This window comes from Mauremys mutica, unplaced genomic scaffold, assembly GCF_020497125.1.
Source record: "Mauremys mutica isolate MM-2020 ecotype Southern unplaced genomic scaffold, ASM2049712v1 001126F_np12_obj, whole genome shotgun sequence".
Lineage (NCBI taxonomy): Eukaryota > Metazoa > Chordata > Testudines > Geoemydidae > Mauremys > Mauremys mutica.
The window spans coordinates 79751-104219 of record NW_025423122.1 but is presented as its reverse complement, the minus strand read 5'-3'; the positions used below and the strand labels follow the sequence as shown (position 1 = coordinate 104219).

The window sequence follows — 24469 nt, the reverse complement described above, 5'->3', positions numbered from 1 at the left end:
TAAGTAAACAATTCCAGTGCTTCATTACCCTCCTAGTGAAATAGTGTTTCCCAATATCTAACCTAGATCTCCCCCACTGCAACTTGAGACCATTGCTTCTTGTTCTGTAATCTGCCACCACTGAGAACAGCGTAGCTCCATCCTCTATGTAACCCCCCTTCAGGAAGTTGAAGGCTGCTATCAAATCCCCCTTCTCCCCCTTCTGCAGACTAAATAATCACAGTTCCCTCAGCTTCTCCTCGTAAGTCATGTGCCCCAGCCCCCTATACATTTTCATTGCCCTCCACTGGACTCTCTCCAATTTCTCCACATCCCTTCTGTAGTGGGGGGACCAAAACTGGATGCAATACTCCAGATGTTGGCCTCAGTCACCAGTGCCAAATAGAGGGGAATAATCACTTCCCTCGATCTGCTGGCAATGCTCCTACTAATACAGCCCAATATGCCGTTGGCCTTCTTGGCAACAAGGGCGCACTGCTGACTCATATCCAGCTTCTCATCCAATGTAATCCCCAGGTCTTTTTCTGCAGAACTGCTGCTTAGCCAGTCAGTCCCAAGCCTGTAGCAGTGCATGGGATTCTTTCTTCCTAAGTGCAGGACTCTGCACTTATTCTTGGTGAACCTCATCAGATTTCTTTTGGCCCAATCCTCTAATTTGTCTAGGTCGCTCTGAACCCTATCCCTACCTTCCAGTGTATCTACCTCCCCCCCCCCCCCGCAGTTTAGTGTCATCTGCGAACTTGCTGAGGGTGAAATTAATCCCATCATCCAGATAATTAATAAAGATGTTGAACAAAACCGGACCCAGGACCAACCCCATGGGCACTCCGCTTGATACTGGCTGCCAACTAGACATCGAGCCATTGATCACTACCTGTTGAGCCCGACAATCTAGTCAGGTTTCTACCCACCTTATAGTCCATTCATCCAATCCATACTTTTTTAACTTGCTGGCAAGAATACTGTGGGTGACCGTATCAAAACACTTCCTTATTCTCTTTCTCCACACTACTCTTGATTTTATAGGTGTCTGTCATATTCCCCCCTTAGTTGTCTCTTTTCCAAGCTGAACAGTCCCAATCTTTTAAATTTCTCCACGTATGGAAGCTGTTCCATACCCCTTGTCACACTGTCTGGACACTTGTGACCATGCGTGCCTACCTCAGGGCAAACTGTCAAAAGCAGGTAGTATGTTTCACCAACTCAGTACAAAATGTGCATTCCCAAAATACCACAGTAGTGTTATAATGGAGTCACACACAGTCCCCATAGACCCTCCAGTCTATCTTGCCACCCAGGCAAGCTGGACTATGTGATAGATGGTCACTTACACAAAAAAAATCACAAATATTCCAGTCCCATGAGACCACTCACTCACCCAGATTGATTGGCATCCTACACTAAAAACAATGGTTAGCCAATTCTTTAGTAAACTAACTTAAGGTTTATTAGCTAAGAAAAAGTAATGAGAGTTATCGAGAGATTAAAGCAGGTAAAAATTTATGTACGTGTGAGTCATAGTCTCTATTTCCAAATGGTAGCAGAGATGTAGTAATCTGCCAGTTTCCCAAAAGTCTGAGCACAAAACTCCCCTGTTTGCTGCTCCTGGTCGCTTGCTCCTTTCCCTTTTCCTCACCTAATTGGTAGCCTGCCTGATAATCAGCCTTGCTGTTTGAGTACAGGGATTGGTGCCCCATCTGCTAACATAGACTGTAATTCAAGAGGCACGTCTCACTGCAGGAGGGATTCCAATATGCCAAGAATCTGAAATGTCTTTCCACACCATCAGCACTTGAATTAGATGACCTATTGTCAGGCACGAGAAAGCGGAGAAGTTCACGCATCCAGCCCATCTCTAGCTGACTTCCCAGGTCCCTAAAAACACCAGATTGTTGTAGGTTTCTTCACCCTGTCACGTGTTCCCACATGGGATGCACCCAGCCGAGGAACTCTCTCACCTTTATAGACACTTCTGCAGCACTGGCACTGGTTTTCTTTATCTGCGTCCTGGATGTCTCGAGCCGTGTTCCTCATACATCTCCTAGTTTGGGGCTGTTCTCTGTAACATGTTTGGAAGTTGAAATGACTGCTTCATGATGGACTTTTTCTAATCCACTCTTTTTCTTTAGTTGTATAGTCGGCACAAGGAATATCTCAACGGCCTTGTTGGCTCAGACTTTGAGATGGTGAGTAACAGATGCGGTAAGAATACGAATTCATCAGTGATCTGAGGCCAGAATTGTTAATAAATTGCCTTTGGAGAATGGTGTCTCCAACTCTCCTGGGGCAGTCTTGGCCCTGGTCTACCCTACAGAGTTAGGTCGATGTAAGGCAGCTTACATTGATCTAATTATGTCAGTGTCCACACTACAGCCTTGCTCTCACTGATGTAAGTGCCCTATAGTACACTGACATCATAACTCCACCTCCATGAGAGGCATAGGGCTTTTGTTGGTGTCATTAGGGAAACATAATGTCTGTATAGACCAGGGGTCGGCAACTTTTCAGAAGTGGTGTGCCGAATCTTCATTTATTCACTCTAATTTAAGGTTTCACATGCCAGTAATACATTTTAACATTTTTAGAAGGTCTCTTTCTATAAGTCTATAATATATAACTAAACTATTGTATGTAAAGTAAATAAGGTTTTTTAAATGTTTAAGAAGCTTCATTTAAAATTAAATTAAAATGCAGAGCCCCCTGGACTGGTGAGTGCCACTGAAAATCAGCTCGCGTGCCACCTTCAGCACCCGTGCCATAGGTTGCCTACCCCTGGTATAGACACTGCGAGTTACATTGGCTGTTGGCTGTCATTTTTGTGTCATGCTGGAGCCGTGAAATTGACAAGAAAGCTGGGCTCACTACCACTTGCCTTTAGTGTGAAGAAGCCTTATCTGGGCTCCAACTCTAGCCCGGACCTCTCCCAGCCTCCAGGCTCCACTCTCCCAGTTGGGCTGCTGCTCAGGCTCCCTGCTCGGAGCCGGGCTGCCTTTGGGTCGCGGCTCCCTGGTTGCCGCTGTACTGAGGCTCCCCACTGGGAGGATGGCAGGCCCTTGGTCTCCAGGCGGGGAGCGTGGAGCCAAGAGCCCAGGCATCTGGCAGCCAAGCTCCTGGTGGGGAGCACAGAGCAAGAGTCCAGACAGCCAGGAGCAGGGAATCCAGAGCAGGTGAGGGGCAGCTGGGCTCCCGGGGGGAGCAGGGAGCTGAGAGTGGCGGGAGGGGACAGCTGGCAAGGAGCTGGGAGCCCGGTGGGCAGCTGGGCTCCCAGTGGGAAGCTGAGAGCCCAGGTTCTCAGCCCCCCACACTGCCCCTGTTAGGTCAGACAGAAGTGCTCCTGGTGAGGACGTGCACCACCAACAGAGGGAGGGTAGTGTGGACATGAACCACCACATTAATTACTGCTGTGGTTGTAAGTTGACTTAACATAGGTTGATTTACATTTCTAGTGTGGACATGCCATTGGTTACAGTGATGGCTAAAGAGGCACAGACGTTGTATCTGAATTTTCTCCTGATCTTAGCATGGCATCCAAAAATCTCATGTTTGTTGCTCAGATTTTTGGAATCTCTTCTGCTTGGTCTCAGCCCCAGGGAGGTGGCAAGTGTTTGAGCTGAGCGGGAACCAAGTGTTTTCTCTGTTTCAACAAAACTTCTAACGCTTTTTTTACAGGCAGGCTTGAGTGGAAGGGACAAGAGCCAGGATTTCCTGAGTGCTAGTGACTGGGACCAGCTTGAGATGCTGTAACGGGCCTGGTTTTAGAGAGGGTTGAACTTTCTAAGGAATGTTGAGGTGGGCACTCAGATTGGCTGGTCACTTTTGGAAATCTTGGCTAGATCCTGTGGGAAGCCAGGACACTCCCCCCAGGGAGTCTTGTCATCTTATGACCAGCAGAGAGAATTCCCTGACTGGGGCTTTTAGTGTAAATGACTATGAAGTGTCCTGCAGTGATGCTCTGGCTTAGGGCAGGGCCCTTTAGGGAAGTGAGCGCACAGTGATCAATCAGCTATTGCTGAGCTGCTTCTTACCATTCTGTTCTCTCTGTCACAGACTCTCCCTGGTGCACTTCGGCTGTTTGTGAATGGAGAGATAGGTGAGTGCCTGTTATAGACTCTCACTCTGGTAAGGGGGCAGCCTGCTGCCATGTAATGCTCTGCACTCAGTAGAGACCCGGGGACTGAGGTCTACAGTTCAGTCTAGGTCAGAAGTGCTTTGTCCACTGGGAAGGATGTGAGCTGATTCCCTGCCAGTGACCCACATCTCTGCTGACTAATCCCAGGAGAAGTGTTTGCACATTGGAGGGTGCCTTTAGCCATCCCAGGCAGACATATAGGTGTGCGACGGCAGTAATGGAGACCATAGCAAAGAACAGAACTTAGCATAGAACCTCCAAGACTAGTATGCTGCTGATGGGGAGAGGTGTTGCAGTCAACACCTCTCCCCACCAGGATTTGATAGCTGCTCTCAACTTCCTGAAAGGGGGTTCCAAAGAGGATGGATCTAGACCAGCGGTCCCCAACCTTTTTGGCACCAGGGACCGGTTTCGTAGAAAAAAAAATTTCCGCGGACCTGTGGGATGGTTTTGGGACGATTCAAGTGCATTACATTTATTTTTGTACTTTTATTTCTATTATTGTAATATATAATGAAATAATTATACAACTGACCATAATGCAGAATTAGTGGGAGCCCTGCCCCCTATCTGGCCCCCACCCACTTCCTGCCCCCCCGACTGCCCGCCCCCCTCAGAATCCCCGACCCATCCTGCTCCTTGTCCCCTCACCATCCCCCAGAGACCCTCACCACCCTGGGACCCCACCCCTGCTCCCTGTCCCCTGACTGCCCCAACCCCTATCCCCCGCCCCCCGCTGAGTCCTGACAGACCCCCCCGGAACACCCACAATCCAACCCCCGTCATTCTCTGCCCCCTGACCGCTCCCTCTCTGTGCCCTGACTGTCCCCAGGATTCCCTGCCCCTTAGCCAACCCACCTGGCCCCAGACTCTTACCCCCGGCTCCCTCCTCACCCGGAGCCTCAGCGCCTCGCCCGACAGCTGCAGCATGCCTCCGGCGGGGCCTGAGCTCCGTCCCGCTCAGAGCCGCGTGGTGAGGGGGCGAGGCTGGGAGCTCCACGCCGAGCGGAGGGAGCAGAGCTCAGCCCGGAGCTCCCAGCCCCGCCCCCTCACCACGCGGCTCTGAGCGGGGTGGGGCTCAGGAGCCCCGCCGGAGACACGCCGCTTGATGTGCTAGGGGTCGGTTCGCGGCCCGGTTCCTAACAGGCCGCGGACCGGTACCGGTCCACGGCCCGGGGGTTGGGGACCCCTGATCTAGACTGTTCTCAGTGGTACCAGATGACAGAACAAGAAGCAATGGTCTCAAGTTGCAGTGGGGGAGGTTTAGGTTGGATATTAGGAAAAACTTTTTCACTAGGTGGTGAAGCACTGGAGTGGGTTACCTGAAGAGGTGGTGGAATCTCCTTCCTTAAAGGTTTTTAAGGTCAGGCTTGACAAAGCCCTGGCTGGGATGATTTAGTTGGGGATTGGTCCTGCTTTGAGCAGGGGATTGGACTAGATGACCTCCTGAGGTCCCTTCTAACCCTGATAGTCTGTTTCACACAAGGAAGCCCCCTTTGAGAAGACCCTGGCTTGTCCCCACCATCTGCAGTAATCTTTCCTTACTGGGACCTTTGGGAACCCTCTATAGGACTGTCCCAGCCTGTGCAAATGGGGGATTCCAGAGGGATTGGGCTGTGGTTAGGGGACCCCATTGTCATTGTCTTGTCTTCTCAGTTTCAGCCCAGGGCTACGGGTATGACCATCTCTATGTTCATTTCTTCCTGGAGCTGCCCAGCCGTGAGTAGCCGTGGTCTGGTTCCTGAGCCAGTGTCCCTGCCACATTGCAGAATTACGAACTCTACCCTGCTATAGGGTCCACCAGATCAGTCCTTCCCAAAAGCAAGCATAGCAGCAAGCAAGCAATTTGTTGGCCACCATCTTGGCTGGCACCAGAGATTGAACCAGACACTTTCAGAGCATGAGTCTCTATGGCTTGAGCCAAGCTTGATGCATCTGGGGGTACCTAGGGTTGTGAGGCAGCTCACTACCACCTGGCTTTAGTGTGAAGAAGCGTTATCTGTGCCTGTTGGGGGGACAGTTTACCAACACAAGCAGTTTCCTCCAGGTCTGCCAGTCTTGCTCTCTCTCTCTCCAGGTTAGCAACCCCCAACTCCACCAAGCATTCCCTTGAAGTGACCAGCCCCTAGTCCTGCTCACTCTCAGGATTCACAGATCTGCTGCTCCCAAAGAAACAATGCACACTAGCATGGCAGTTTCCCTTCAGTTCACTGCTCTGTTTAACACACAGCACTTCAATATGGGTATAGTGAAAACAAGTAAAAGTTTATTTAACAAAGCGTAGAGATTTAAGTGATAGCAAGTAGAAATATTAGAAACAAATGGTTACAAGTAAAATAAAATCATAACGCACATTCTGGAACCTAGACTTACTTAACTAGGTACTGTTATGTCTTAGAGTTGCTCATCAGCATTTTTCAACCAGGCAGGCTGTGATTCCATTTTCTTGAAACAAGTCACACTCTCAGCTTGCCTCCTCAGTGAAGGATACCATGTGTGTCTCTGCACTGTCCTGATGTACCAGACTATTTCTTTCATCTTAATTGTAAACAGGACACCCTGCTGCTGTGTGTTCCGCCTGTAAGTTGTGATCTCTTGACTTAGCAGTTGGCTCTGTGTACAAATAGACTTATGCTGTTAGATGCACAATGAACAACCAGGGAGATAAGTGTGTACTACCCCCTGCCTTATCAGAACTGGTTTATCACCTTGTAGTGACCTGCTTAACTTGCATATCTTAAAGCATAGTTTTCAGCATAGACACATAGCTTTTTAAATAACAGCCGTACAAACATTTTGCAGTGATTATGATGACCAGCGGGCTACAGGTTCTCAGTGAAGATCTTACATGCCTCCTTTTAGCTAGCTATTATACAGATGTTAAACCCAGGTGAACCCTTTAAAACCCCATGCACCCCTTATGCTCTTGGCCAGTCAGCACCATGGTGTCCCTGGGGCACAAGGATGTGTAACATACACTGATCAGTGGATTACCCTTACTCTTCCCTTTGCAGTGTTGTGGTCCTTCAGGCTCCCCAAGGCCCCTCCTGAGCACACTGTAGAGAGCAGAACTTGACGCCTCTTCCCCATCAGCACTGGGCCCCACTCGGATCTCGCTGCCTGGTGGTGTCCAATTTCCATGTGCTGCACTAACACTGAGCCATCAGTCCTACTTTCCTGAGGCTGAGAGAGGCAGGCCACTGGCCCTAGGGTCGCTGTGGGTTAGTCGTGTTTGCTCTCAGCTTTGTGCTGCATCACTCTGCAGCCTGCACAGCAGGCTTCGATCAGTGTTAGTGGGTTAGTTTGTCTGCCCCTGTTTTTAAACCCTGGGCTTTCCCAATTCACGGGCTCTCCCAGGAGACGCAGCTAGAAAGGCGAGAGGGCAGCGAAGTGCCTAAGGGGAGCTCAGTGAGAGAGGACTAACACTCTTGGCTGCTCCAGGACAGCCCACCCGGCTTTTCTTACAGCACTAGTCATTCACCTCACAGCCTCCTCTTCTTCTGCCAGGTTGGTCGAGCCCAGCATTCCAGCAGCTCTCTGGGGTGACGCAGACCTGTGCCACCAAGACCCTGGGCAGGGTAAGGGGCAAAATAGGGCACTTTTTGGTGGTGTGGTTTTGAAGGCTGATGGGGCTTGTGAGGAGCTCTGTGTGCCCACTTTGGCTCCGTATGGTGAGTGTTACAGTGGGAGGTGTTATGGGGGTTTCTCATACAGCTCAGTGGGATAGAGGTCTCAGGCCTGGCATTATATTGTGGATTCTCCAGGGTTGGGAGCACATTGAATGCCCTCTGTGTGACTGATCTTGGCCAGGGGTCACTCCCCAGCAGGATCCTCACCCCACACAGCTGGTTGTCTCAAGCCCTTGCCATGTGCCGCATGATGCTGGTGACCCTGCCCAGGGTCTGATCTCTGCCCTCTCATCTCATTCTTGTTCCTCTTTCCCAGGACAATGTGGCATACTTCTCCTACCCCTTTACTCTGGAGATGTTTTTCACCCAAGAGGATGAGTCAGAAGGTGAGTCCCTTGCTGCCTGGGCCTTGTTTGCCAGCATCTGCTAGGGACATTACACCATAGGCACTGCACAGCCTGACACAGACAGCCCTGCACCTAGGTTCTCCCTCACCCAGGGAGGAGCAAAGGAGCAAAATTCTGTATCTGGCAAACATTCTCCCCATGCCACATGGACCTGGGGCATCTGGTGAATTAGTTGCTTCCCACACCAGGGAATATGAAGGGATGGGACATTCCTGCTAACGAAGTCCTGAGTGGCCAGCAGAGCTCTCGTTGGCTCATTTATGACATTGCTCTCCCTCCTTTTAGGCTCTCTCCCACTGTGGCCTGTGATCTATTTTGAGGTTCTCTCGCTGGATTATTGGCAGAGGTATCGTGTTGAAGGTTATGGCTCTGTGGTGCTGCCAGCAGCTCCAGGTAAAACCTCTCCAGGTGGCCAGCTCCTCTTCGGCCTGGGACTCAGCTGATCATCAGGCACTGGGAAAGGATTTCCCCCACTACACATTGAGGGGGCACAGTGGGCCTTCTATGAAACAGTGAGAAGGAGTCAGGTGGGCGTGTCCCATGCCGTGCTGCTGCTGGGGAGCAAGAGGCAGTGGTGACCTTTGTTTTGTCTGGCCGTTCCCTTGGTAATGTCAGGCAGCCAGCCCTGATAAAATACTTCTGTTACCCCCGCCCCCATACAAGGGGAGTTACCCTTCCCTACCCTACCGGGGGCTGTTTGTCACAAGCTCTGAGGCCTATGGGCAGAAGGCCCTACAGAAACACAGGGCAGTCCCGTCATGTTGAACAGGGAAATGTAACTGTTCTACTCAGGAAAATGCAAAGCTTGGCTTGATCTGAGGGGCCTGTGTTAAGTGCATATGGTATCTCCATTGTTAGCTGTGTGTGCATGGGGGGCAAGGGTAGGCCCTGTCACATGCGGTATCTCCATTGTTAGTTGCACGAGAGCAGGGTGGGGAGGTCTGTCTCACATCCATTCCAGCCCGTTTGTGGGGGGAGGGAATTGGTGGACATTTGTCCTTCCTACCTTCCTCCCCTGTGAGTCTCAATGGGATACCTCTCTAACTGGCCTCGTCCTCCTGGAACAGGGTTCCACACCCTGACAGCCCCGACCTGGCGACCCACTGAGCTAGGGACGGTCTCTGAGCTGAGGAGGTTTTTCATTGGTGGGTCCCCTGAACTGGAGGACATGACCTACGTCAGGGTGCCAGGAATCTTCAAGGTGAGTTCAGCCTCGGGGCTTGTGCCGCTTGCTCTGAGTCAGATTCTGCTCCTCTCACAGGAAACCCTTGGGGTGACTTGGGCCAGATTCCAGCCTGCTGCCCAGTGGGCATCGCCAGAACCATCATGAGAACTAGCCTCTTTGTTGGCTGTCTGAACAGGATCAAATGGGCTATGGAGACTGAACCATGCCCTGGGTGCATTACCATGGGGTGTCTGTAGGAGGCTTGCACTGCCCTGGCACGTTCTGGGCTTGCTCTCTGCAGAATGGCTGTTGATCCAGCATCTTTCCTTTCCCTAGCACTAAACTCCCTTGCATGTGTAGAAAAGCAGGTGCAATTCCCCTTGAGAAATGGAGCTGTGCTGTAGCTGAGCTTGCTCCCTGGAGATGGGACTCATTTTGGGGAGAGGCAGGCAGGCTGCCCATGTGCTCTGGAGACTTACAGCAGTTTGTGGGGGAACAAACAAGGTGGGCTCAGTAGGAGGCTGGATTCAGGACAGCCCCCAAAGAGCAGTGAGTGAAGCCTTCCACCCCCACTGCATGGTCAGTCCCCTAACAAGCCCTAAGCAGCGAGCCCTGCCCCAGCATGGCCTGGAGCTCTGTGTGCCCTTCTCAGCACCACTCGGGGGTGCCTGACCTCAGTGCTTGTGACCTGCTGCTGAGAAAGGAGACTCCATGCACCCACCCTGTCACTTACCCCTCTTGCAGGGGCCATGCTCACTCTCCCTGCAGGTCAGCCTGGCACTGCTGACTGCAGACAAGGGCTGCTCTGACTTGTGCTTTCCCCACAGGGAGAGTGCCTGAGCCGCTTTGGTTTCCGCACAGAGACAACAGGGAGCGTCACGTTCCGGCTCCACTGCCTGCAGCAGTCCAGGTAAGTGCTGCCTCACCTCCAGCTTGTGTGCCAGCGGCTCCTGCCCAGCCCTGATCTGATGTTTTTGCTTCTGTGCAGAGCCTTCCTGGAGTCCAGTGCCCTGAGGAAGCACATGCAGAGTGTGCTGGACCGGCTCGGGGGCTTCAGCCAGCAGAACTCCCTCTACAGCGTCCTGGGTAAGGCTCTTTCCTGTCAGTCTCAGCCATGTGGAGAACCCCTGGCTCAGCTTGCTCCCTGCATAAGGAGTGGAGAAACTGTCATTCCCCAAGAGCCCCTCTGACGCCCCACCGCACGCATCTTCCCTCCTCCCTGCAGACTCCTTGTGCCTGACTCCAGCAGGGCAGAGGTTAAACCATGAGACAGAGAGTTGCTGGAAATGGCAAAGAAATGTCAAGCAAGTGGCAGGATGGAGTTTCTGTCTGGGCTAGCAAAGCTAGTGAATTGTCTATCCAGGGCCCACCAGCACCTGGGACCCAGCATGACTAGCTGCTTTGACACCTGCTCCCTGATGAAGTCGGAGCAGATAGAACCCCCAGTGCTGAGAGTGGCTGTTCAAGTGTCCTCTATATTCCCAATCGTGGAACTTCTGCCGAGGGTGCAGCAAGACAGTAAGTAGCACTTTCTGATAGCAGTGCCCATTAGGGCGCCCATGTGCCCCCCCCACCCGCTCAAGCATGCTCTGACAGTATGGGTATAAAAGGGGAGTGACAATCATTGCCACCTCAGTTCTCCTCCATCCAACTACAGCAGCAAAAGGACGTGAACCTCTTTGGGTCTCCTAGGTTCATAGACTGTTAGTGCTCGTAATTATATAGTTTATCTAAGCTAATGGTGTTAGTTTTTATCATTAGTAGTTTGAGTAAATTATATTACAGTTTAGGTTAGTTAGATAAAATCTTTATATATTTTCAATATGGTGGACCTTAGCATGAAGAAACATGGGTTCAAACGCTGCGTGTCTTGCCAGTGGTCTTCCTGGCATCTGATGCACACATTCATTGTGTAAAATGCTGAGGGAAGAATCATTCCCCAACATGTTGTGCTACTTGTGGCTCATTCACACTTTGGGCCTGCAAAGAGAAACAAAATAGACTTCAGGCTCTTCTATTACAAAGAGGCCTTGTCAACCTCTTGGATCCGATTGTTCTAAAGGATCCGAAAATAAGGCTAGGAGACTGGAATCAGCACTGAATACATCTGGATCTAAGAAAATGGCAACAACAAAGTTTTTGGCCTTGATGTTGAGGTTCAGTTCCAGGCTGACTGATCTTACTGGACCTCAGACCTGGCTCCAAAACTTCTAAGACCTCCCTTGGGACTGCTACCAGACAGACCACCAAAGTATTCAGATGACTTACAAGAACCTACTATTTCAGTCCCCAGGAAAAGAGAGAATAAATTTAAGCATGTGTCAGGTAGGTCTTCAGACCATTCACACATGGATCTGAGACCTACCAATGTTAGATCTCTGGATTGTTCCAGTGACTCAAACCTGAAAAGACCATCGGATCCAAGCACGGCAGCTCAACAGTGTACGATCAGAGTCACAGCACAGAATCACTCAGACCTGTATCTTCTCTCAGATCCAGCTATATTCATAGAATAATAGAGTTAGAAGGGACCTTGTGACAAGCCCTCTTCCTAGGGCACGGTTGCCCCAATAAAGCTCAGAGAGGCTTCTAGTTATGCAGTACCTGTGGCTTTTATTTACACAATGTTCTCCCACCACCAGTATTATGCTATGTACAGAGCTTGTAGGCCTGATAATCTCCTCTCCTAAACAGAGTCTGCCCTCAGCCTGGAGACTGACCTTCCCCTGGCCATTCCCCCTTCTTCTGGCTGCTAGCCAGCCTTTATAGCCCTTGAACTGGCTGCACCTGTGGGCCTGATGGTTCTAAAGGCCAGGCACCAGGCTTCTCCCTAGCCCCAATCTATTTCCCCTGATTGGGGCTGGCTGAGCAGGGGCTAATTAGGTGCCTTTGCACCAGCACCTGCTACAGACTGCAACAGTCCTTCCTGAACAGTTTATACCCATCCATAACAGTGCTCCAGTCATGTGAACTGCCCCACCAAGTTTCTGTTATTCCAATAACAAGTTTGTTGTTCCAATAACAAGGGCAAGTGCAGAGTCCTGCACTTAGGAAGGAAGAATCCCATGCACTGCTACAGACTGGGGACCAATTGGCTAAGCAGCAGTTCTGCAGAAAAGGACCTGGGGATTACAGTGGATGAGAAGCTGGATATGAGTCAGCAGTGTGCCCTTGTTGCCGAGAAGGCTAATGGCATATTAGATTGTATTAGTAGGAGCATTGCCAGCAGATTGAGGGAAGTGATTATTCCCCTCTATTTGACACTGGTGAGGCCACACCTGGAGTATTCTGTCCAGTTTTGGTTCCCCCACTACAAAAGGGGGATGTGGACAAATTGGAGAGAGTCCAGTGGAGGGCAATGAAAATGATTAGGGGGCTGGGGCACATGACTTACAAGGAGAGGCTGAGGGAACTGGCATTATTTAGTCTGAAGAAGAGTGAGGGGGGATTTGAAGGGATGTGAAGGGTAACAAGAAGGGTTTCTACAGGTATGTTAGCAACAAGAAGGTCAGGGAAAGTGTGGGACCCTTACTGAATGAGGGAGGCAACATAGTGACAGATGATGTGGAAAAAGCTGAAGTACTCAATGCTTTTTTTTTTTTTTTGCCTCAGTCTCCACAGACAAGGTCAGCTCCCAGACTGCTGCATGGGTTAACACAGTATGCGAAGGAGGTGAGCAGCCCTCAGTAGTGAAAGAACAGGTTAAGGACTATTTAGAAAAGTTGAACACGCATAAGTCAATGGGTCCAGATCTAATGCATAGGATCCAAGGGTGCGGAGGGAGTTGGCTGATGAGATTGAAGAGCCATTGGCCATTATCTTTGAAAATTTGTGGTGATCGGGGGAGGTCCCAGATGATTGGAAAAAGGCAAACATAGTGCCCATATTTAAAAAAAGGGAAGAAAGAGGCCTCACTTCAGTCCCTGGCAAAATCATGGAGCCAGGTCCTCAAGGAATCCATTTTGAAGCACTTGGAGGAGAGGAAGGTGACCAGGAACAGTCAGCATGGATTCACCAAGGGCAAGTCATGCCTGATCAACCTGATTGCCTTCTATGATGAAATAACTGGCTCGGAGGATGTGATGTATCTTGACTTTAGCAAAGCTTTTGATACGGTCTCCCATAGTATTCTTGCCAGCAAGTTAAAGTATGTGTGATGGCTTGGATCACAGAAAACCCCTGTAAGTTGCCAACTGATGTGCCAAGACTACTTCTGCCCCTGCTTTCCTGCCCTACCAGCTTAGGACTTCAGTGCCCTACCTGGTTTGAGCCAGACCCACTAGCCTGCTGCAAGGTCTGAACCATGTCCCCTAACAGCTGCAGGCTTAACTGGAAGCAGCTTACAGATGTGTTCCTGTCTTTAACACTCAGATGCCTAACTCCCAATGAGGTCCAAACCCCAAATAAATCCATTTTATACAGGGTAAACTCATAAATTGTTCGCCCTCTATAACACTAATAGAGAGATGCACAGCTGTTTGCCCCCCCCCACCAAAGTATTAATACATACTGTGGGTTAATAAGTAAAAAGTGATTTTATTAAATACGGAAAGTAAGATTTAAGTGCTTCCAAGTAGTAACAGACAGAACAAAGTGAATTACCAAGCAAAATAAAATAAAACACACAAATCTATGTCTAATCAAACTGAATACAGATAAAAACCTCCCCAGTTCCAGTAAGCTTCCTTTTACAGACTAATCTCCTCCTAGTCTGGGTCCAGCAGTCACTCGCATTCCCTATAATTGTTGCCCTTTGTTCCAGTTTCTTTCAGGTACTATATCTTTGGGGATGGGGAGGCTCTCTCTTTAGCCAGCTGAAGACCCTATGGAGGGGTCTCCCAGGGGTTTAAATAGACTCTCTTGTGGGTGGAGACTCTCTCCTATGCAAAGTCCGTCCAGCTTCAGGATGGAGTTCTGGAGTCAACTGGACAAGTCACATCTCCATGCATGACTCACAGTTTTTACAGGCAGAAGCCATTGCCCCCATGGTATCTTGAATGTCTCCAGGTAGACTTCTTACGTGGATTGGAGCATTCCAAGATGCATTGTTCCTTAAGTGCTTCTTGATTGGGCACTTAACTTTGCAAATTCCTTTCTCCAGGAACTGTCCAAATGCTCTACTAAGGTTATTTAGAAATCAAGCCAGTACACGGCCAGTATTCATAACTTTGAATACAAAAATGGTACATGCATACAAATAGGATTAATAGATTCAGTAGATCATAACCTTTACAGAGATATGTCACGTGGCATATGTAGCATAGAACATTCCAGTTATGTCATGAATATATATATATATATATATATATATATATATATATCCTCCTGAGCTTACTGCCAGAGACTTGGACACTGTCCATGGTGGAGGCAGTACATGTAAAATCCCTGTTTGTCTTTGGTCACACACCTTTTCAGTACCTTTAAACCATATGATGTCACTCCAAAGGATCCTAGCCAGTTTTGGGGTTCCTGGTCCCCAGATGCCTGAAAACAGGTTGGGGTGTAGTATTGTTAACAGAATGCAGACAGCAATATCTGTTAAAATGGCAGTGTCTTGGCATTTAGCCATCAATGCCATGAGGTGGTGTGCTTCAGTTTCCCCTTCTACACAGCAGCAGGGGCCTGTTATGCTTTTGCTGCTGTGCTAAGCTTTCAGTCTGTTTACAGATATAGACTGAAAAGTAACATGCTTGTGGGGCTGTCTTGTCACCATCCCTAGCATGTACAATAGTTTCTTCCAGAAATCAGGTATGTCCCACATCTTTAAAGGGTTTACTACTAGCATGAATTCCTTTGTTTTATCCCATAGATGAATTAGCAAAAGACACAAGGTTAACAGCAAATCTACGGTGGACAGGCTTTGTTCACTCAGTTTGGCTTGTTTAGTGTCTTGCATTGGATGAATGGACTATAAGGTGGATAGAAAGCTGGCTAGATTGTCTGGCTCAACGGGTAGTGATCAACGGCTTGATGTCTAGTTGGTAACCGGTATCAAGCGGAGTGCCCCAGAGGTTGGTCCTGGACCAGTTTTGTTCAACATCTTTATTAATGATCTGGATCATGAGATTAATTGCACCCTCAGCAAATTTGCAGCTGTGTAGATATGCTGGAGGGTAGGGATAGGGTCCAGAGTGACCTAAACAAATTGGAGGATTGGGCCAAAAGAAATCTGAGGTTCAACAAGGACAAGTGCAGAGTCCTACACTTAGGAAGAAAGAATCCCATAATCCACTACAGGCTGGGGACCGACTGGCTAAGAAGCAGTTGTGCAGAAAAGGACTTGGGGATTACATTGGACAAGAAGCTGGATATGAATCAGCAGTGTGCCCTTGTTGCCAAGAAGGCCAACGGCATATTGGGCTTTATTAGTAGGAGCATTGCCAGCAGATCGAGGGATGTGATTATTCCCCTCTATTTGGTACTGGTGAGGCCACATCTGCAGTATTGCATCCAGTTTTGGGCCCCCCTCTACAGAAATGATGTGGACAAACTGGAGACAGTCCAGCAGAGGGCAACGAAAATGATTAGGAGGCTGGGGCACATGACTTACAAGGAGAGGCTGAGAGAACTGGGGTTATTTAGTCTGCAGAAGAGAAGAGTGAGGGGGGATTTAATAGCAGCCTTCAACTACCTGAAGGGGAGTTCCAAAGAGGATGGAGCTTGGGTGTTCAGTGGTGGTAGATGACAGAACAAGAAGCAATGGTCTAAGTTGCAGTGGGGGAGGTTTAGGTTGGATATTAGGAAACACTATTTCACTAGGAGGGTGGTGAAGCACTGGAATGGGTTCCCTAGGGAGGTGGTGGAATCTCCATCCTTAGAGGTTTTTAAGGCCCGTCCTGACAAAGCCTTGGCTGGGATGATTTAGTTGGTGTTGGTCCTGCTTTGAGCAGGGAATTGGACTAGATGACCTCCTGAGGTCTCTTCCAACCCTAATATTCTATGAGTCTAACCCCTGCCAAGATTCATGATTGTTGTGTCTACACCATCCAAGGCAGATGGCTATCCATATTGCATTGCTCTCCCAAGAAGTAACTGAAATGGGACATTGAGTGAGGAGGATCCTCAGCAAGCAGGATCTCCAGCGAATAAGACCCAGTGAGTTTACTAAGAAAGAATTAATCACCTCTTTATGTATCTCAGATCCCTACCTCAGTTGTATCATCTGCTGCTTCAGGATCAGATCTGCATAGAATTAAAAGCTTTAGGTCCTGCTTCAGGATCAGATCTGCATAGAATTAAAAGCTTTAGGTCCTCTTCCAGTTTGTTTGTTTCATATAAAATAAACTGCAAGAGTAAGGCCATTTCATCCCAGACCCTATCTAGATGGGTTAGCCCGTGTATTGAACAGTGTTGTAGAGGGTCTGTCTCCTAGGCCTGATCCACTTAGTTCATTCTTCTAGAGCTGTGGCTGCAACTACGGCATTTGCCTAACATATTCCTCTTACTGAAATATGCAAAGCTGCTACATGGAAGACTGACAACACATTATGCATTGAATTTGGCTCCCAGGTCTGATGCTCATTAGAGTGGTGCTTCAGTCTCTGTTTAATGAAGACTCCACATCCCTCCTTCAAATCTACTGTACTGCTTACCAAACTCTCCCAAGAGTGGGAATATGCAGAGGACACTCAAAGAAGAAAGGAAGGTTACTTACTTGAAACCAGAGTTGTTCTAGATGGATTCTGCATATTCACATTCCCCACTACTGTGGAGTTCAAATTTCAGTATCTTGGTATTCTGATTCAGCAGTGGAAGGAACTGAGGTGGCAACGGGCGCTATGCCCTTTTATACCTATTTTCTCAGAGTGCACCCTAACAGGCACTGCTACCGGAAGGTTCTACCTTCATGCTGCACTGGTCCGCACAAGTTCCAAGAATGTGAATGTCAAATCCACCTCAAAGGACACCAGTCACAAGTAAGTAGTTGGCATTTATATTGTGCAGGCTGGCTGTGGGGTGCTGCAGTGTAGAGTCATGGTTGGAGGGGAAGGAATTTCAAGAGAGCAGGCAGGGTCTCATGCTTCGTGGATGGGAGAGTTTGTCATAGCCAGCCAGAGAGAGCGCAACCGTGTTAGCCAGACAGGCCCCCATCCCGCCCCTCCCCTGACAGACTGCATTAGCAGGAGCGTCAGTGGGTCCTGAGCCCATGCTTGGATGCTCTGTTGCAGAGGCATTCCAGAGGGCGCGGCGCCGGATGCAGGAAGCACGTGAGAGCCTCCCTCAGGACCTGATCAGCACCTCTGCCTCCACCGTGCAGCAGCCATGAGCATTGTGCTTCCAGCGGCTCCACTGGCACTGGGCCTGGCTGGGCACAGCAGCCTCTCTTCTAAAAGCACCTTGTGCAGCAAGAGTTTCAGCTCCAGCCCCTTTAGGCTTTGCAAGTGCCTCCCACTGCAGTTGTCAGCGTCTCTAGAATGCCCAGCCCCCATACTCTCGCATCCCTACTGGCCCCAGTAAAGGGGCATCTTCCCTTTGAGGTGATGTCTGCCTCAGGATCCCATCTGGTGCTCCAAACTGGAGCCAGAGCCACTTCCCACCAAAAAGCTGGGTGTGCCCAGCACTGCCTGGGTCCCTGCATGACAGGGTAACGAGTTGCTAGGCTGTCCCTGGTGCTGATGTCCAAGCACTGTTTTAGAGCACTCCATACATGTTTGGTCCGAGGTAAAGCTCTGGATTTCACTTGCTCACTGAGGGGTTCAGAGAGCCTCCCAAAGCCTGGGAGGGGCACTCAGGTCCTGGCTTTGGTAGCACCCTGTTTCCTCTGGGTAGTGCCTAAGAGAAGTTTCATCTATCACCAAAGATAGACACAAGCAAGCCCCTCCCATTCCTTTCCAGCAACCCCCAGGGTTTGGTACCAGCAATCCCCTCCTTCCAGACCCATAAGGTGGAAAGCTGGAGGCCCCTGTCCGTGAGTGCTGGGGTTACAGTAGGAGCACAGATGCCCAGCCAAGGTGAGAGCATGCATGCAGAATGCTGATGGGCAGTGGCATCCCTGCACTGTCAGAATCATGTCACACACCCTGCGATCCTGCCTGCTGCACATGTGCAGTGGGGGCTGTGCAAGAGAAATGGATGTTTGATCAAATTGCCAGGAATTAATTCTAGCCCAAATGGTTCCGACCACTCTTCAGGAATCCTTTTTCCTGACCACATGGCACTTCTCTTTACCAGCAGCACTCATTGCTGGCCACAGCTAGAGATTTGTTGCCGAAGTCTAAAAGCCATAGACAATCGTTCCATCACGCCTGCTAGGCAGGCTGTAAAACCATCTGAGACTGGATGTAGGAGCACTTGTTATTTCTATAGTGATTGAGCAAGCAGCAAATCTCTGGGCTATATTAGTAACTGACCTGATAAGTTCTCTTTCCTACTGTGAGAATGGGGATGATGATGGAGATCACGGGATGGTGCCATTGTAGAAGTTCTGCTTAACTGAATGAGTAAGCAGGTAGGTCCTTGAGAAATGCTAGTTGTTGGCAGCGATACAGTTCTTTGTATAAACCAGGTCTACTGCTACTAAAATTGATTCTCTCCATCTGAGCCTTATGACTGGATCATTTCTCAGGTGCAGTGCTGCTGCCTACGGGTTATACATGTAAGCCAGCCAAAAACATGACATGGAGTCAGAATAATGATAGGAGTAGATTCAGGGCCCATATACTCTGGCCTCTGTCTCTGAAGCTCCCAAGGGTACAAGACCCCATTGTGCTGCTGTTTCCAGGGTGTATCTCCAGCAGGCCTGGGTGCTAGGGGCTGGCTCTACCATCTACCAAAAAAAGCTGCCCGAACTGCCGAAGCAAGGAAAAAAAAAAAAAGCCCGGACTGTGCCACCCCAAAAATGGATGGAATGCTGCCCCTTAGCATGTGCCGCCCCAGGCACGTGCTTCCTCTGCTGGTGCCTGGAGCTGGCCCTGGGTGCTAGTCACATTTTGCTCCATGTCACATGGGGGGGAGGGATAGCTCAGTGGTTTGAGCATTGGCCTGCTAAGCCCAGGGTTGTGAGCTCAGTCTTTGAGGGGGCCACTTAGGGATCTGGGGCAAAAATCAGTACTTGGTCTTGCTAGTGAAGGCAGGGGGCTGGTCTCAATGGCCTTTTAAGGTCCTTTCCAGTTCTAGGAGATAGGTATGTCTCTAATTACTTTATTTTTATTTTTTATTTTTTATTCTCTTCACCTGGGGAGTTCATAACCTGGGATAGGGCAGTTGAGCTTCAACCCCTTTAATAGCCATCTCACCCTCGGACAGGCTGAAACTGGAAAGCTTCAGTCTAACAGTAACTGTTTGCTATCAAAGGGGCTGAAGACACAATTGAAAAGGAAAAGCTTTTGACTGGATTTAAATTATTCCAACTAAAATTGAATGAGAAAATATGTCCAGAGTTCTCTTCCTAGCAGCAGCGAAATGTATAGATTCATCGACTTTAAGGTTAGAAAGGACCATTATGCCCATCTAGTCTGACCTCCTGTACAACACTGGTCGTAGAATGTCACCAGGTTCCTCCATTGCATTAGAGCCAGCTGGCTAACAGAGTCTCTTTCTTCTGCAGTGATGTGGAGTTAAGGGACATGGAGAAGAAAACATTTAGTTGGGCTGTGACTAAAGTTAGAGCAGAGAGGCCAGGATAACCAGAGCTAGGGCCCAGGACTGGCAAACAAAAAACCTGCCATTTTCTATTCCTGGCCTTGTGGCCATGAGTAGGTCTCTTCACCTCTGTGTGCCTCAGTTTCCCCAACTATAAAATAGAGAAAATCAAGGTTTTATTATTCCTATTTTACACACACAGTTGGGACCTGTCTACACTACAGCTCTGTAGTGCATTTATAAGCTGCTGACCCCGACGTGTTGTTCAGAGCCTATGGGTAAGACAGCTCCTAAGCATCTGTTTGTTCTATGCTTAGCCCCTATGTAACAGCAGGGCTGGATGGCCTTTTCCCACTGTGCTGTGGGAAGTAGGCACTTGGTACTAGGGGTCTGAAGAGGCTCTCAAGAACTAATTTTTTTTAATGATTTTTATCAGCGAACTGGAAGAAAATATAAAATAACTGCTGATACCATTGGTGGATGGCAGAGTGGTATATAATGATGACAGGACAGTCATACAGAGTGAAGTGGATCACTTGGTAAGCTGGACCCATTCAAACAAAACAAGTTTTAACAGCACCAACTGCAAGCACCTAGCAACAAAGCATGGCAGCCACATGAATGGGGGCACTGCATCCAGGAAAGCAGTGACTCTGAAAAGGATTTAGGGGTCATACTGGGCAAGCCACTCAACATGAGCTCCCAGTGTGATGCTGTGGAGAACGGGGTGAAAGCCACCAGTAGACGTATGCACAGAGTATTGATTGGGTAGGGAGGTGACACAGCATTGGAATATTGCAGCCAGTTTGGGTGTCTACATATTTAAAAAGATGTTGAAAAATTGGAGAAGGTGCAGCAAAGAGTCATCAAATGTTTTGAGGGTTGGAGAAAAATGTCTTCTAGTGAGCTATTGAAAGAGCTCAATCTGTTTAGCTTATAGAAAAGATTGAGAGGAGAATTGATTGCAGAGTTTAAATGCCTTCATAGAGAGAAAATATCAGGTATTAAAGGCCCCTTTAATTAAAGGCATAAAAAACCCCAATGGCTGGAAGGTGAAAACAGACCAATTCGTATTAGAAATAAAGCACAGATATTTAACAGTGAGGATGATTCACCACTAGAACAAACTACCAAGGGAAGTAGTGGATCCTCCACCTCTTGATGTCTTCTAATGAAGACTAGATGCCTTTCTGGGAGGTGCTTTGGTCAAAAAAACAGTTATTGTGCTCTACAGGAGGCCTATGATATGTAGGGGTGAAGATGAGATGCTCTAATTCAGTGGTTCTCAAAGTTTTGTACTGGTGACCCCTTTCACATAGCAAGCCTTTGAGTGCAACCTTCCTTATAAATTAAAAACACTTTTAAGTATATTTAACACCATTATAAATGCTGGAGGTGAATCAGGGTTTGGGATGTAGGCTGACAGCTTGCGACCCGCCACGTAATAACCTCCTGACCTCCAGTTTGAGAACCTCTGCTCTAATGGTCTCTTCTGGCCTTAAAGTCTACAAATTACGAAAAAACTGTGTGGCAGGGGGAGCAGCCTATGATGTTTTACTGAGTAGCTGGCTTGCTCCTCACACTCAACAGTGAGTGAGCAGCATGATCCACAGGGAGCAGCTCAAACATCCAAAGAGGCTGGCCAGGGGCAGGACATAAGCCTTGCATGGGAGGGGTGGGTGTGACAGTGACATCACTAGAGCTTTTTTCAGGACCTCAACCTCACCTCCTCAGCCAAAGGCGGTGACCTCACAGAGAGCCCCATGATACCAGCCAGGCAGGACAGGGCTGCAGGGCTGGGGCAACCTCGGAGACCCCTGTGGCTTTGCTGCAGCAAGTCTCCTTCTCGAGATCTCTCCTTGAGGACCGAGAGAGAATTCAGGTTCACGTGCATGAGTGCGAGGAGGAACTTCTTCAGAGTTTTCTCCTTCCCTACTACTGATTTTGCTAGAAAATGGACATCCCTGGTTTAGAAGGGAAGAGCCTCAGAGAGCTTTGGAACCTGTTCAGTCTTATCTATCTGTTGCCGGCTAAATTCTAGGCACATAAAACACTAGGTTAAGGTGGGAGAATTTTATTTCCCATCTAGGACTTTGTCCCTTAGAATCACTGGGGACACTGGGGTTTGTCCTTTTGGTTTCCCTTTTCCTCCATCCATCCCTGCTGGACTGATTTTGGACTGGGCTGCTGTACATCAGTTCTCTTCTAAGCTGCTAGGAAAAAAAGTATCTTCCCATCCATTAACAAGACAGTACTTGGGGACTTAAAGATTAGTCAGGGTCACTTGAATACCAGTGTAACCCCTTTGGGGTCTAGAGAGCATGGCCCCTTTAAATCTTTTTCCCAAGGGGGAGGGGGAGAGTAAGAAAAAGAAGGGAAACTCCAGGGGGCAGGGCTGGAGCTGGAGGGAGAGAGAGGAGAGCAGCATGGCTGGCCCTGGAGAAGGAAGCAGAGAGAACCTGCCTGGGGCCTGAGGAGGACAGGCCCGATCGGGGACAGCCCAGGACAGGAGCCAGGAGAAGTCCTGTGCCACGGGGAATCGCCCGAGAAGGACAGGCCGGAGCTGGACCCAGTATCACGGCTGGCCAGAGCTGCCTGGGGCTGTGAGTACTGGGGCTTGTGACTCTGCACTGGGAATAAGGAGGGAGGCTGTTAGATAGTTAAGTGGGGAGGTGGCTGCTCTGTGTGGCTTTGCAGAGAGCGGCAGAAGAGGGCACCGGAGGGGTTTGCTGGGGAGAGTTCACTGGCACCAAAGACGACCAGGAGCACCCAAGACTCACCACCGGACTGGAACTTTGCTCAGGCCTCCTGAACTCTGTATGCAGACACGTTGCTCGGTGTCTGCCCTGTCAGACTGTGCTACCACTGGGTCCGTGGGGCCTTGGTTTGAATGCAGCCCTGTTTTACTGCTCCCCCTATATTTCCCCTTGTTGTTTTTCTCCTCCCAGCCCTCTGTAAATAAATATCTCCCTTTGTTATCTCCGTTGTACTTTTCCTGTGGGTGTGTGTGTTCACTCTGGGGGGTTTGGAACTGGTGCCCCTGGGGTGGAAGGGATTTCTCCTGCTGCATTCCTGCGCGCGCTGTCTCTTGGCCAGAGCTGCCTGCAGAGCAGACTCCATCTTGGCCACGAGGGCGCTAAAGTTACACTTGGTGGCCCGTATGGGGACTTTGCAGTACACACACACACACATACCCACACCCCTACGTTGCGCACCTTGGGCTTTTTCTTCACAGAGAAAAGAAACTCCTGAGTGACTTTCATCTCAGTAAAAAAAAAAAAATGGAGAGAGGATTATTAGAAGACCTGTCCCGAGGGGCACGAATCCCAGTAACCAAAGCTGTGCTGGTGGCGGGGTTCCCAGAAGAGATGGAACCAAATGAGATTGAGGAGAGCCTAGATGCAGCTGAAATACTGGGGAGGGTAAAGGTCCACACCCGTATTTACAACCGCAAAGTGCAGGGCATGGTAGCACTATGTACTCACTCCAAGGAAGCAGATCTTGACAAAGTGCCCAAAGAGGTGAAAGTAGAAGGTATCCCCTGGACAATTCTCGGGGCAGAGCAGTCCCCTCCTAGTGTGCCTGAGTCACTTGAGGTGGATTCTTTAGCACAGAAATTGCAAGCTCTGATGGTAGATGAGAAGCGGACAAGAGAAGAATTAATTTTAGCATTAGGAGGGGCTCCAACACCTGCAGCACCCAGCCTGGTAGGATGGGCCAAAGAGCTGGGAAATGCTCTCAAAGATGCATTGAAGCCGGTACATGAAAATGCTCCATACAAGCGATTACGTTCATTCTCGGGGATGTCACCTGTACCCTCAGGGGAGGATGATTATGAAACATGGAGGGATTTTACGGTGCCACTTGTCCAAGAGTGGGAATGCTCTGATGCTGAGAAGCGGAAATGGGTGCTTGAGAGTCTGAGGGGACCTGCCATGCGAATTATCCGAGCCCTGAAAGACTCACAACCAGCTGCCACAGTGCAAGACTATTTAACCGCTCTTGAGAGTGTCTACGGTGCTACCGATAGCAGTGAAGACCTGTATTATCGTTTCCGCCATACCTATCAGGAGCCCCACGAACGATTGTCTGATTTCATCAGGAGACTAGAGGATTTGCTACAGCAGGTAGTGCGGAAGGAGGGCATCCCCACCAAGCGCATTGATTTCGCTAGGTTGGACCAAATCCTCCGGGGCACCCGACAAGATGGGTTGATGTTGTGGAAACTGCAGCTGAGGGAGCGGGCCCAAAACCCACCCCCATTCCACAAGCTCATTCGAGAGATACGTGAGGAGGAGGAGCGATTGTTGCAAGCGGATGCAGTGTTGCAGCCGAAGATGGCAGGGAGTCACACCACCACAGTGCTTGGAGAGATGGAAGATGCCCCATCAGTGGCAGCAGCACTGAGAGATTTGACCCGAGAAGTGGCCATGATGAAAGCTCAGGGACATACTGTGCCATCCTCAAGAGAGGAGAGTAGCAGGAGGGGTGATAGCCAGCGTGAAGGTTTCTGTTATAACTGTGGAAGAGATGGTCACTATGCCTTCGACTGTCAAAA

The 24469-nt window shown here is 49.4% G+C and overlaps 1 protein-coding gene across 1 annotated transcript; it reads left to right on the top strand.

Moving 5' to 3' along the window:
- Nucleotides 1–1149: 1149 nt before the first annotated feature.
- LOC123357857 (Meckel syndrome type 1 protein-like) lies at nucleotides 1150–18865 on the top strand. The gene is made up of 11 exons (XM_045000801.1): nucleotides 1150–1185; nucleotides 2130–2186; nucleotides 4048–4090; nucleotides 5786–5848; nucleotides 7637–7707; nucleotides 8075–8144; nucleotides 8451–8558; nucleotides 9233–9366; nucleotides 10158–10240; nucleotides 10319–10416; nucleotides 17499–18865. The coding sequence occupies exons 1-11, from the start codon at nucleotides 1150–1152 to the stop codon at nucleotides 17594–17596; spliced, it is 861 nt and encodes a 286-aa protein (XP_044856736.1). The 3' UTR covers nucleotides 17597–18865.
- The last annotated feature ends 5604 nt before the right edge of the window (nucleotides 18866–24469 follow it).